The sequence below is a fragment of the Sinohyriopsis cumingii genome, chromosome 2 (genome assembly GCF_028554795.1).
Source record: "Sinohyriopsis cumingii isolate HCF-2022 chromosome 2, ASM2855479v2, whole genome shotgun sequence".
In the NCBI taxonomy this organism is placed as follows: Eukaryota; Metazoa; Mollusca; class Bivalvia; order Unionida; family Unionidae; genus Sinohyriopsis; species Sinohyriopsis cumingii.
In genome coordinates this window covers 123,370,270-123,384,814 of record NC_142962.1, presented here as the reverse complement: position 1 = coordinate 123,384,814, position 14,545 = coordinate 123,370,270, and the positions used below count along the sequence as shown (strand labels likewise).

Sequence of the window (14,545 nt, the reverse complement as noted above, 5' to 3'; positions counted from 1 at the left end):
TCTGGCCAATGGCTCTCACTGAATAAATATTACAGGCATATGGATGCATGCCAAGTTATTAAATCACAATGCGCGTCCTGCGACAAGGATTCGATACAAATTTCATCCCGGCCCTAAACCTCCATGAAATTCATTTCTTAGATAAGTCAGAATGTCGGTGCCAGCGTCATAATCCAACAATAATTATTATAGTTTAGATTTACACGGATGCATTATAATTTACTCAACAAATTGCATTGAATACTTTATGAGTGTCGTAATGAAATAATTTACGTTGGCAGTTTCCATTTTCGATGGGATCGTGAAACGTTTCCATACCACTATAATATTTGGCTGACAAGTACTTAATTTTCTTTACTGTGGACACATGTATAGAATGGGAAGCAAATATGAGGTTTTTGAGTAAACATAGACGATTGCATATGGATAAAATACTAATGAACTTAATTCCAAGTTAGGAATACCGTGTTTCCATGATAAATGTCATCTCAGGCATATTAGTTATGCACAAAAATTCCATCACTAATATGTTTGCTGTTACAGTATTTATTAATATATAATTTACCTCTTTTGAACAAAAAACTTAAGAGTGATATATCCACATTTCATGGAAATGAAATATATATTGAAAATAATTTCATTGGATAGCTGCAATAATCAACTGAATAGTCGAGGAGGTGCTCAAAATATGAATCATTTACTTATTCCAGCATTATATTCTCAACTTGTTTCCGTACGAAAGTCAAGGTCGAAGTAAATTTAGTTGTTTTGATAAGAAGAGGCTTCAACGACGGATCAAAGTATTTATAAATTTAAATTCTTCTTCAAGCGATTTAATTGTAAGGACAGATTTAGTCCAACAGTCTCATCCTATATCCGAACTTTGTACACAAGCATATGTTAGTTGCTTCTCGAGCACTTTAGAATGGGTCACATGTTCTAGGCAGAAACCAGTCTTTGGATAGCTAGCTCCTAATTCTGACCATAAGATTTTTTTCCACACGTCGACAACAAATATTCAATTATTGCATTGCTTTCTTTTGTTCATATCGTAAACAGAGGTTGGCTACATAAAACGAAGGAAGAGCAGTTTGAATAAAAATGTTTAAAAAAACCGAAGATTCCAGTCTCGAAATATAAAAGTATGAGTTGTTAACGAGTAAACGATTCAGAAATGTATGTGCTGGTATCTAACGAGTAATAAGACCAAAAACTCTATGGGCAATTTATATGGAACTTCAAAATTCATTAATCATTTGTCTTTTTTTAAGGTGTTGTGGCTTAATCGTCAAGATTTTTTTATAAAAAATAAAATATTTAAATGTGTCTTAATACAAAATGTTTTGTCATCAGAAAATTTAGTGAAGCCGAAACAATCGGTCGTTTCAATGCTAAAACGCTAGAAACTCTGACCTTTATGACCTATACAAAGTTATATACAGCAATCGCTAGATATAGCTGTACGACATGCCTTCTAAATGCAGAACTGTATTAAACACATAAAGATAACTGAAAGGATAACCGCAGCAATATGCAAGAGGCGCATCGTTAGGCAAAGAAATCATACCCCGAATTCAGTTGTAAAGATAGTGGCGGTTGGAATGGTTTAAAAGCAAACGTGACGGGGTTTTAGAAGATTTTGTTCCATCTCAAATCCCTCCTCTTTTGTTTTAGGATTTACTAGTCAGATACCTTCGGATACCACCACCCCATTTATCAGCACAGTAAACGATACGACAGTCCTGTAAAGTGGAACACAATTAAAACTCTGGAAACGTAACCTAAACGTTAAAAGTGAATATTTTTTTAATTGCAGGTTCGCCATCAGTCCAAATGAGGTCTAGCCCCACTCCATCGAGCAGGAGTATGATAACACCGCACGCTAATAGCGCACAAATGCGGGAACCGACAATAGGTATTTATATAAATAAAAAACTGAGCTAAAATGTATAAGCTTAATAGATGCTGAGTACGTAAAGCGCTAGAGTGCTGTGCCGATATTATCACTCATAACACAACTTATGGAAACGCTTGTCTGGTAGCTGCAGCTAGTCATTTCAACAGCGTATGGTACTCCTCCAAGCGGCCTTGTACTATTCATTTCTAAGTATTCGTTCGGACTTTAGCTAAATATTACAGTTCAATTCCAACTGAACCAGCAACGGTTCTCATCTGAAATCTCATTGTCGTAAGCAACAATTGATAAATACTGCAATCTGATTAAAATAAGATATCCTTTGTCGTACTTGAAACTCTGACAGGGACGTCTTAGGGTTGATATTCTGGTTAGCATTGAATCATCCAGTGGGAATACAGCTTCCAAAAATTTGAAGGCGAGTCAAATTGTTAGGCACACATCAGTACTCTTCCGCAATACGGCTCAGTGTCCCAAATGCGAATGTATAGGATTGGCTGATAATATTAGCAATTATGGCAATAATACTGGTCGCCAGAACATGGCCCCTCAACAGGTTTTGGTCAGATCTTCACCTGTGATAAACAATATCTGTGTCGCAGAATAGAAACCGACTGGGTTTTTGGACTAAATGAATAAGACAAACACAATGTGAGAAAGATGGAAATTTATGAAATGAATTAATAAAGACAAATATATGATGTAAAAATACCATGATTCTATCACGCTCTCAACATACGACTGACTCAAATCACTTTGCACAACATTCACACATTGAAAATAAACCAAAAATATTAAATCAATATGAAGTACAGATCCCAGAAACCTGATGGACTGCAGATACGCTTCAAACAGTATTTTACACTACAAGAGAGATTCACAAAATCTCGAATATGAACTCCTATTAAGATTCAAAATAATCTCATGAACACAACTAAGATTCAAAATAATCTTATGAACACGACGAAGATTCAAAATAATCTTATGAACACAACGAAGATTCAAAATAATCTTATGAACACAACTAAAATTCAAAAAAATCTTATGAAAATAAAAATGCAATTGAAACAACAGTTGAACCAAACGTATGCTTCTAGGCGCCTTGTACAGTCGCACGATTCCTTGGGTTGGCCCACACTCTTATAGGCCGCTCGCACCCTTTATGGATCTACCACATGTACCGTCATACGTATACACACGTACAGACAGCATACAGCACCCTTTTTTTAATTTGCTACGTCTACGTCCGAGGCACAGACATACGAACATATATACATACGTATCGACAGCACGCATCCTTAAATACTCTGGAAACTCCAGACAGCTCTAAACAACTTTAGACAGCTTCAGACAGCTTCAGACAGCTCTAGTCATATTCACAGTCACAATCACAGCGACAGTCACAATCAGCTACAATAAAACCAAATTGGTCATAATAATAGTTTCTGTATAATCTCTAGATATATGATAATACTTTAACCTCTAATAGTGACTTGTAATTCAAAGTTCAAATCTGCGTTGTAATAAATGCATTATTACGCAATAAGACATTACTAACCGAATAAGCTTCGAATATCAAATGAAATGTAAATTTAACACTTACCCCTATGGCTTGAGAACAATGGAGAGCGTACACTCCTTGACGTGATCCAAAGCGACCAGTGTCGGTTTTAGAAATTGATCTTACTTAAATCCATAGGAGAGTGAGCGAAAGTCAGGGTAAAATATCCGTGCATATCATGCTATTAATGTTCCTTCGTCACAAGTAATTTCTGGCGAGGTACATGTTAATACAGTCGCATACCTTGAAAAACACGCATTCACCCTAAATACCGTTTTACACATGTACAACGAGAAATAGTCAAATAGTTCTAAGGCAAAACCAAGTTATTTCTTTGCCTAAATCTATGACAATCTGATTTTGTTGCAGTAGTCATGCATATCCGTTGGTGCTTGTACAGCTTAATTGTTCCTTTTCGCCCAGTGAAGTGTCAGGCATTGCTTTACGGGCCAAATAATAAGTTGGCATTTGTCTGAAGTAAGACAGAGATGATAGCGCTGGAAGCGCACCTTAACATCGTAATTGTAATACTTTCTTAATTCCAGATGGTGCTACGTCTGTCCGCATGTGGTTTAGCCCCACACCACCGAACAGGAGGAGCATGATGATCACTCCTCAGGCAACCAGCGCTCAGATGCGGGTAATGATAACAGGTATATATAAAGACAAAACTAGGCTGAACTGTGTATGGCTGAGGGAATGCTGAAGAAGTAAAGTGTTCGTTGCAGTAGCAAAAATATCACGCCTACATAAATCCTGGTAAAGCGTCACTTATATCTCGTATGTCGAGTACAGCCTTCTGGTGGGTCATCTTCTTTGCTACACGTAATGCATAACGTCAAATAATCAGCAAATATTGCGCTGAATCTAAACGAAATGTTTAAGATACATGTTGTTCTAGAGTATTATTATACCCCAGTGCTTTAAATGTCACATCGGTTAATGTTTACCCTAGTAATAAGCACACGTTTTGTATTACAAAACACGCTTTCCTTTTTCATTTCAGAGCCTAGGCTTAAACCTGGTAAGTACACAAGAATATATGAATTTTGATCTGTCTTCCTATATACACACTGTGGTAAAATATGCAATAAACAAATAGGATATAATCCTGAAGTCTTTAGAGAAAATTACATTTCACACAGTTAAGCAATTTACCTAGTTTTCAATTTTAGAGTTTATTGTGAAAACATAACGATAACTTAAGCCTCGTCTTTATTGAGAATACAGCGAGTTTACATTCACTGACCTGTCATTCTTTGAACTGGTCTTTGAATAAATGTAATTTTGTTTGAAAGCTATTCGAATCTTAAAACCATAAAATATACTTGAAATGTTTTACAAATGAAAAATCCAAATCGGAATGATAATTTTTGTTTACAAAAGTCACGAATAACAAAAATATAGGGAATGACTTTTGCCGTGAACTTAGCTTTATAGCTAACGAGTTTTATAAGATTGCATTCGATGGAGGTATGTCTAATTTTTAACTTGCCTTTTTCAGGGGACCGTAACGCCAATGAATATGACCTATGGGAAAAACTATGGTAAGGTCACAAGATGGGACACCATATTCTCGAATTTATGAGCAAAATCGCTCAAGGTCAAGTTTCAAATGGAAACTTCTGAAACTATTCGTGAAATTCATCTACTTCGTTTGAATGTTTGCATAATCTAAGATCATAAAACTGGTATGACTCTAACGTCATTCTACTGACAAATGCAAAAATCTCGAATTTTAAGCTGTAGCTGAAAGAAATGTTGAAATATTTTTGAGAACAGATGGCTTGGTTTTATCAGGCGCACTAGTGACTTCATTTACAGAACCTGGTTTGAGAGAAGCGCCACTTCTGAGCTTCGTTTGCAGTATCTGGTTTGACAAGGCACTTGTATTCATTTTCATATATGCTCAACTACATATTTGCAGGCTGATAACTCTGATGTTGGGAAAAAAATCTTACTATTCTTAACACTTAGTAAAAACAGGAGCAAAATCAATACGGATGTCCGTAGAAATATCATAGCAAATTCTGATGTGCATACTATATCAGCATATAGTTTGTATTTACCTGTCTGCTTGGAATATTTTTGGTCATCTGATCTTTATGTAGTCGTTCGAAATAAACGTTACAATTAATAAAACGAAATAAAAATATTTAGGACTCTCCGACCGTGTATTTGCAACGTAGAATTATGACTGTTCCATTTCTCTTAAAAGAATAGGTTAGGATTCCGATTTGTGTTACAATATTTTTAATGTGGCAATTCTATTGAGAGGTCAACATTATTTACTCGTTTTATACATCCAAGAACTTAACGTAACAAACATTCCATCCAAATATTTCCAATGAATTTGGCTGTTAAAGTGAGTGACCTTGTTATCATCAGTTTAAAAAAATCGATGACCTAAGTATATCTTTAATAGCAGAGCACAATGCACGTCATCTTGAGAGTTATGAGAAAGGATTCATTACGAAAAGCCATTATATGTGCGCCAGTTATAAGTACGAATGTATGGTCTTGTATTGCGTCATAAAGAAACATTGCACAACCGCATATTGTAGAAATATTTCTTTTACAAGCACAATTGAATCTGTAATTAAAGAAATAAAACATTGTTTTGTAATGCTCGAACATATATAGATATTTCAACAATATATATATATATATATATATATATATATATATATATATATATATATATATATATATATATATATATATATATATATATATATATATATATATATATATATATATATATATTCTCTTCAGGATTTAATACACTTCAACGCATGGGAGCCACCTTTAGAATATTGAACTGGTTTACAGGAATACGAAAAACCTTCGTAAACTGAATTTTTGTGAAGACCTTCTTCATTGCCTAAATACAGCATCAGATATTGCCGAAGTATACAAGATAAATAACTTCCAAAGAAAACTACTACGAGTAGCTGATGCATAAATTGCATGATGGCATCCAAGAATTTTGAGTATGAAAATTAGTTTCAGTGTCTAGCGAGATTACTCTTCATTGTTCTTGCGAATACATATATCACTAATAGAAGATACATATTTTGCTCTTGGAAACTGCTTGAAATATTAATGTTTCAGTGTCATGATATTAGATATATATTAGCTATAGATAATGAATATATCATTTCAGTATCCGCACATTGCTGCGGACGTGTTTTATACTGTCTGTGGACAAAATTCAATATACATCTTATTTTGAATGTAATACTCTAGACAATGCACATTGAGAAACAACTTTTCAATGTCACAATGCACTTACATCAATTATTAGCTTTCTGGACATGTGGAGATGTTAGTCCGGCAGAAAAAAATATTTATTTATACCTTATCTTGCTGTATTTCCTATGCATGCGATTTCGGGGACAATATATCTCCAAACTCTGTGTCACAGAAACTGAACGATAACAATTCGATAACGTTGAACTATTTGTACTTATGTTACCCCATGCTTATGATTTCCCGACGTTGGCTAATTTTGTGTTGCATTCATTATTGAATGAATGAATGAATTATAAAATATCTTCACTGCTGAGGGACCTTAAAACCTTAAGATTTGTCTTTGAAATAGTATATATGGAAAACGTTCGTTACTCTCGTTTGAAATGCGTCGGTATCGTTAACAATTGCTTGAGTTGCAGTTAAAGATTTGTACCCTTAAGTGATATAATTTAATCAGCGTCCTTTCTAATTTGTATGTAAGGCCCCGATTTATGACAGAATATTACCAAGGGTTATAAATTATGAAAAGAAAACTATTATTTTATTCATTTTTTTGGGATTCTTATGTCGTATATTCTTGTGTTAGTATCAGTCTGCTTTGTGTTTAACGTTGTTTTTATATATAATTTGAGAAGCAACGTTTAATTGGATTATTCATTAGAACTACACAATGCTCATTGGACCAAAATATAATCCTGTGGTTATTGTGAATGCATGCAAGGAAGTTCTGGACAATGAGATTATGATACAACAGGACTGTTGATACACCAGTACATTCTCGGGAGTCTGGAAGTCATTCAGAACGGCGATTCCTTTTTCGGACCTGAGTAAAACCTTTAATGATTATTTTGGATTTAATTCATAATACTGTAAATTCCTCTTAATTTGTATATATATATATATATATATATATATATATATATATATATATATATATATATATATATATATATATATATATATATATATATATATATATATATATATATATATATATATATATATATATAACTTTCATAGTTACATCGCCTGTTAAGTGTTACAAAATCTGTTGGTTTTCCTTCTTTCTGTTACTTTTTATTCATATAGTCGCAACAGTAGATATATTGCTAAGATAACTAATGTTTCAATTACCTGTACGTTGTCTTTATTTTGTTTTCTTAAATTATTTCTGCGTTTTCATAAAAAGAAAAAAGATCAAGGATTGTATATACTACAGTTTTTCTTAATCACATTATATATGTCCCAGATAGTATTCAATTTATAATGACGTTTGTTTTATTTTGCTCAAATGTGCTGCATTGTTTTAAAGGCAATTGTTTCTAAAGTAGCAGAGTAATAATGTCGGTATCTGAGATTAATATAATTTGGTTTCCAGGGTTAAAAAAATATATGGTTTTATTGTAGACAAAATATGAGCTGGTGAATAACAACGCTTAATTTACCAATCTCTATTATTAAATGAATATCATTTAATATTTTGAAAGCGTGCATATTTATTTAGTAGTATTGGTAACAACAAAGTTTAAATCAGCAAGACTAACATTCCTTAAAATGCACTTGAAACCAATACAGATAAATAGATACATATCATATTAACTTCACCTCCAATATTGACATCTATCTTTGATCTCAAAATTTTCAACCAATCTCTCTAAGCCAGTACACAGTGTTCAGCGACGATAAGCTAAAAAAAATAAGGATAGAATCGAATGTACTTGTATAAAATTATATTTGTAATATTTGACACTGGCATATATATATATATATATATATATATATATATATATATATATATATATATATATATATATATATATATATATATACATCGTTGAAAAAAGGTGTACTTAATATAAAGCCTTTCCGCTTGTTTGTTATTTATACCACGTCGGAAAATGACGACTATCACAAATTGTCTAATGTTTTATACACCGTTTCACCAGATTTCACTTTATCAAGTTGAACTCCCTAGTGAAATTTCTCATTATTCAATATAAATTTTATATATATCAGTAGTTTTATCACTGTGGTTTAATTAGTTTATATCTTTTTCTGCAGAGGCATTTTTATCATTCGAGATTTGCCAAACTTGTTTGGGGTAGCGAGAATTTACTGTATTTTGAATACTTGTATCCTGCACTCATTGTGTCATGTTCTCGTACAGTTCTCTTGTAATTACCAGTAAGGAATAAACATTGATGGTACACTAAATGCCAATATCTTAGAGGAACATACACTAGTCTCTTAACGGAAGAGGTACGAAGTATGAACACAACTATCTATATACGTGGTTATTTCGAATATATATATATATATATATATATATATATATATATATATATATATATATATATATATATATATATATATATATGAGAAATCTTGGTACAATTGAACAATCAGTATTGGATTGAGTTAGTATATCTTTAAGCACCTCTCTCTTGTAAGTTGTAATAAATATGTTTATATTTTATCTTTTTAAATATTTTTTTATTTCATCTAAAAGGCACAATTCCCCTGTAAGAGTTGATCGGGTTCTTGACAGAAATAACGTCATTAATGGATAGAAAATCATGCAAAAACATTATCAATAAAATCACACGTTTCTTTATTCTGTGTTTTACAAAAATCGTATAGGTGCCGAAATCCGTTCGTAAAGTATTCAAGCAGTCGTGTGCTTCAATGCAGATAATATAAGCCAATAGCTCTAACTTTCAATTTTCACCTAATTTCAAGTACCGGTGAACAAAGAGACAAAAGTATAAGCTCCCCGTTGATTTTTAACGGATATATAAAAGTGAGTATTGCGAAATTATCGCCATTGCCTATTATATTATATATTGTATGCCTAGTGCCCCCTGTTTGTGAGCATTTGATTCCTGTCTTGTTTTCCCGTCTTTTTTTAATGACAAAGAAAACAAGCTTTAATTTAAATTGTCTCTGTTTTTTCAACGTGCACCCTATCAACATTACGGTTCTTACCTGGGAACACAGTAATTCATAAAGATTTTACATTCTTTATAGTTTGGTACCCCGGATACGTAGAAAGTGTCTTCGTTTTCGACTGAATTTAAGCAAATATTTTACGAGCAGAAATTCGAAAAGTGTTCGCTTCAAGTGTCAAACATTTTCTTAAATCTAATGAGAAACTATAACATTTCGTCGTGTCCTTTTATAGATGAAATAGAAAAAGGTATGTTGAGTATGTATGCATCCTCTTATCATGTCTGAACAATCTTGAAATGAAGTGACAATTTTTACGAATAAAACAAACTACCGCAAGTATGTCAATAAAAAAATTGATCCAAATTTTGTTAAAGCACAGAGGAAACAAAAATGACCGTCGTCTGATACAAAATTAATAGCGAACATCCTCAGCACTATTTCTAATATAATTTAAATTTTAGTGAAGAGATAAACGCTATAAGTAGCACATTTTCTGATGCACACGATATAAAGATTAGTTCATAGTTGTAGCATGGTAAGTGTGGTTTAAACGACAGATCCAAATTAAATATTAACACGAAAGACGGGTGACGTTTATTAGTTGATCGTTTGCATTTGTATACATTTCAATGCTTGTTACAACTATGAATTTCTTCTAAGGCTGCATGAGTTTTGATAATCACCTAATTTTGGCTTTGATTAGGATTGATGAATAACAGGAAATTGTCCTTTATTTCCTAGCGCAGAGATGAGAATGAATATCGACAAAATAAATCTACTTGATATTTTATTCAAATTCTTCATGTGCAAATGGTCAGTGTCTTGGCATGCAGTGTCTCCATTACGTTTCAACTAGCAAATTCTCTATACGTTTAAACGGTTTGGCTGATGTAATTTCCTCACAGTATTATGCATGTAAGCAACCGGATACTGACGTTGTGTATTTGCACTAACGTCATTACATAAGCAGACGCTACATATTACGTACGTGGGAAATGTCAATACAGTTAATGTGCCCCTATCTGTTAGGAAACATAATGCCTATAGATCGCTCATATTATTGAGGTTAAAGCTCAGCCCAAATGTTACCAAGACTGCACATGCTGCATAACGGTCGACTTTATTTACAACCGAGTGTCACCTGAGCTATAACACACGCGTCTATATTTCTATTCGTGTCAAGTCTAGACCAATGTACGCTACCTTTTTGGTCCGTACGAGAACATTATTTCATCTACTCATTTTGTGAGACAATTTACAATTGCTTAATTAATATAAACTTCATTACCTTATCGGACATATGTAAAGCTAACACGTTTTTCTTCACACTTCCAATGTCAACATTTATCAAAAATATAAAGTGACAAGAAAAAAGTAGAGTAATATTTTTTCACCTTTAAAAGTGCATCGTGTCAAATGTTGAGAAGTTTCACATGTGCATACAGCCAAAACACTTTATGATATGGTCACTGTTTCGGGATTTTGATGCATTGAGAATATCTTCGTTTTTCAGCGGATTCAATAAACCTACACGAGTGAAAATAAAACATATTTACAGATCATGTGTAATATTTTCCTGAAACCAAATAAACATTATGAATTTCATGTATTTTCATTATGTTAAGAAAGATAAATGAGAAAAAAATCTTCAAATATGATCGGCCGTGAATGAGCTAAAATTTAGAAGCCAAATATCGGAAAATCCCTCACCGCTTTCTTGTAGTAGTGAAAGCCTATATTACGACGGCTTCTATTTTCGAAAAATGCTATAGATCGAAAGTGTCTATTGCTCATCAGATATTAAACTGCTCTGGATCATAGACATAAATATATAATACGCAAAGGTATACCACTCTGGATCATAGACATAAATATATAATAAGCAAAGGTATACCACTCTGGATCGTAGACATAAATATATAATAAGCAAAGATATACCACTCTGGATCGTAGACATAAATATATAATAAGAAAAGGTATACCACTCTGGATCATAGACATAAATATATAATAGGCAAAAATATACCACTCTGAAACATAGACATAAATATATAGTAAACAAAGGTATACCACTCTGGATCATAGACATAAATATATAATAAGCAAACGTATACCACTCTGGAGCATAGACATAAATATATAATAAACAAAGGTATACCACTCTGGATCATAGACATAAATATATAATAAGCGAAGGTATACCACTCTGGATCATAGACATAAATATATAATCAGCAAAGTTATACCACTCTGGATCACAGACATAAATATACACTGTTCAAGAGAGTGTTTAAAATGTAATCGAAATTTAATTAAGCGATCAAGGTCGAGATTAGGATGAAAAACTCGGATTCGAATTCAGATTGAAAAGTTAGACTAAACTATACTGCTGGTGATGACAGATTGGCTGTCGATACGTGTAGAATGTTCAGTTACGATAACAACATTGATAAACAGTCACCGGCTTAGTACCTTGACCGAGTACTGAACTAATTACTGACGGTGTTACAAACATGACTCCGTCATCTGATACGCTGCCTGTAACAACTGTTCATCAAATAGACAATGAAATGAAAATGAAAACTTGCCCTGTTTTAAAATTTCTTCTAATGGTAACATTCCTCTCTGTGTCGTATTTTTATATATACCCATTATGCTGTCTCAGACACCATCTTAAGGCGTCATGTGACCATATTACTCGTATGCATGCTCTTGATTCAGAAGGAAAAACAAGCATATACCTTTATGCTAGTCATGTTTAAAGTACTTCTTTCTCAATTTGCACATTTATCACAATGCTAATTTCACGACGTTCTGATATTTTGCATTGAACAGATGAAGAAAAAACAATTTCAGTCTAAAATACATGAAACGTGGCTCTAATTTTATCTGTTAACATTAGAAATATATATATTTGCACAAATTTAGTTTGAGACAACTAATTTAACGTATTTGCACATACTCTACATGCCTGACTGAAGCAATATGTACATGAGTAAGTGCATGAATTTATTTAAAGCATATTACTGTTTCCATAAAGAGCGGACATTTTGTTTCAAAACTTCTGCTTTCTACGTTTCCGTATATCCCTCCGTAACCATTGATATGCATGAGGCGCTAAACGACATCATTTCATTGATTAAAACAGATTTTTGCTGTGCACAATTATATTTACTTAGTGAAAGACAAGTACACAGTGCTCCTATTACAACAAACTTATCTAGTATCAAGGTGTAAAAAAAAGTGTAACATTTTCAGCCAAACTATTATATTTGCATCGAACATGTATGCTTCACAAATCTATTGTTATAATCAACCTTTCGCGATGAAGCTGAGAAAGACAGTCCGACAAGGAAGTAATTTATTACTTTGATTATAAAAAAGTTCCAAAATACCATGTAGAAAACTAATCTAATAAAGACGGAGCTCGATTGTCGTCTAATACTCTAAATAATACGAAACGGTCAAAAACCTTTAAACATCAAAATTAGAGAAAAGTATAGCAAAAGTCATATTTCAGTGACAGTGATTCGAGAGAAACCCCGATTTGCATCATGCATTTGATTAACAGCATATAACGCCAAACAATATTATTTAATACTATATTGCCATCCCTAACAGAAAATATGTGTGCGGCTGGGCTAACCACAAGTTGCCTTATACTGTGCAAAAGGCATGTTTGAGGGTCTGACAAAGTATCTAATAAATTCCAGCTGGAGGAGTTTTCCTTGTTTCTTTTGTTCTATGTAGTTTCAGCATTACGATCCACTATTTATCCACACATAACGGAGCTCCATAAATTAATATAGAAAGTTCTGGGAAATAATGGTGATATCTTTATTTCAATGCGTTTATGATCCTTAAAGATTTTTTTAAAAGTCCAACGACGTAAACTAATACAAACCAATGAAATCGCCTTTTGTAATTATTCAAAACATAAGAACATAGCTCCCCCCATACTCACATCGATTTCCTGAAAACATAAGCATGGGGTGCATAACGACTGACATCCTTTCGTATTCTATTCGGATGGTCCGATAGTATGTCCTAAAGGTGCACATGCGCAACTTATGATCCATAAATATGGCAAGAAAAGTGAAAGTTTATTCCAAATAGTAAAAACATCCGTTAAATTGAAGGTCATTTCATAAATAATGTCATATTTCTTGTTCGAACTTGTTTAATAAAGTTTGCTAAGTTTTCAGTATGTCTAATGTAAAGTTTGATCTCTCTCTCTCTCTCTCTCTTATATAAATTTTATATTTGAAGATCATTGGAAAAACTCAGCAAATCGGTTCTAATTAAAGCATGCATTTATATAAATACCCGGGCATAAAAGAAAAGCCATGTATGTGTACAATTTTGGACCAAAGTGGAATTGTCTCAGTCTGCAACATATCGACATCAACTCGATTAAATCTGTCAAAGATTTGAATTCTTACGTTTGAAAACAAATCAGTTTGAATTACATTAGATTACTGGACCTCTAGAACAGACACATTCTACGGAGCCCAGGATGCAAACTAGAAATGAAAGAGGAACGCACACCTTTTGCGATCTACTTGATATCATCAAAGCACTTGAATCTCAGAAATCGACAAAACTTACTGCTATAGTACCAGAGAACAAAGAAAACGTTATGAAACAAACACTCATTCGAAACATGCCCAGCCGCATCGTCAGTAGTCAGTAATGCACAGAAAATAATACAATTGTATTCCAGAGGTATTCTAAGTATATTTTGTTTCGTTGAGATTAACGGATCTGATACATTCAATGACAGGTTACTGGTCAGCATGTCATAAATGTTATATTCAAATGTCTTGTCACAAATATTTGGCGCGACATTTGAATTATTATCGAAG

General features: G+C 33.0%; 1 protein-coding gene across 2 annotated transcripts in view; it reads left to right on the top strand.

Annotated features, from left to right (window-relative positions):
• Positions 1–11,285, top strand: part of LOC149805739 (protocadherin Fat 1-like) — a 91,331-nt gene extending 80,046 nt beyond the window's left edge. For both annotated transcript variants that reach the window (XM_089950408.1, XM_089950407.1), the window contains exons 14-18: positions 1,817–1,915; positions 4,022–4,129; positions 4,483–4,500; positions 4,981–5,023; positions 6,252–11,285. In XM_089950408.1, coding sequence (XP_089806534.1) covers positions 1,817–1,915; positions 4,022–4,129; positions 4,483–4,500; positions 4,981–5,023; positions 6,252–6,258 — 275 coding nt within the window. In that variant the 3' untranslated portion in view covers positions 6,259–11,285. The remainder of the gene's footprint in view (positions 1–1,816; positions 1,916–4,021; positions 4,130–4,482; positions 4,501–4,980; positions 5,024–6,251) is intronic.
• The last annotated feature ends 3,260 nt before the right edge of the window (positions 11,286–14,545 follow it).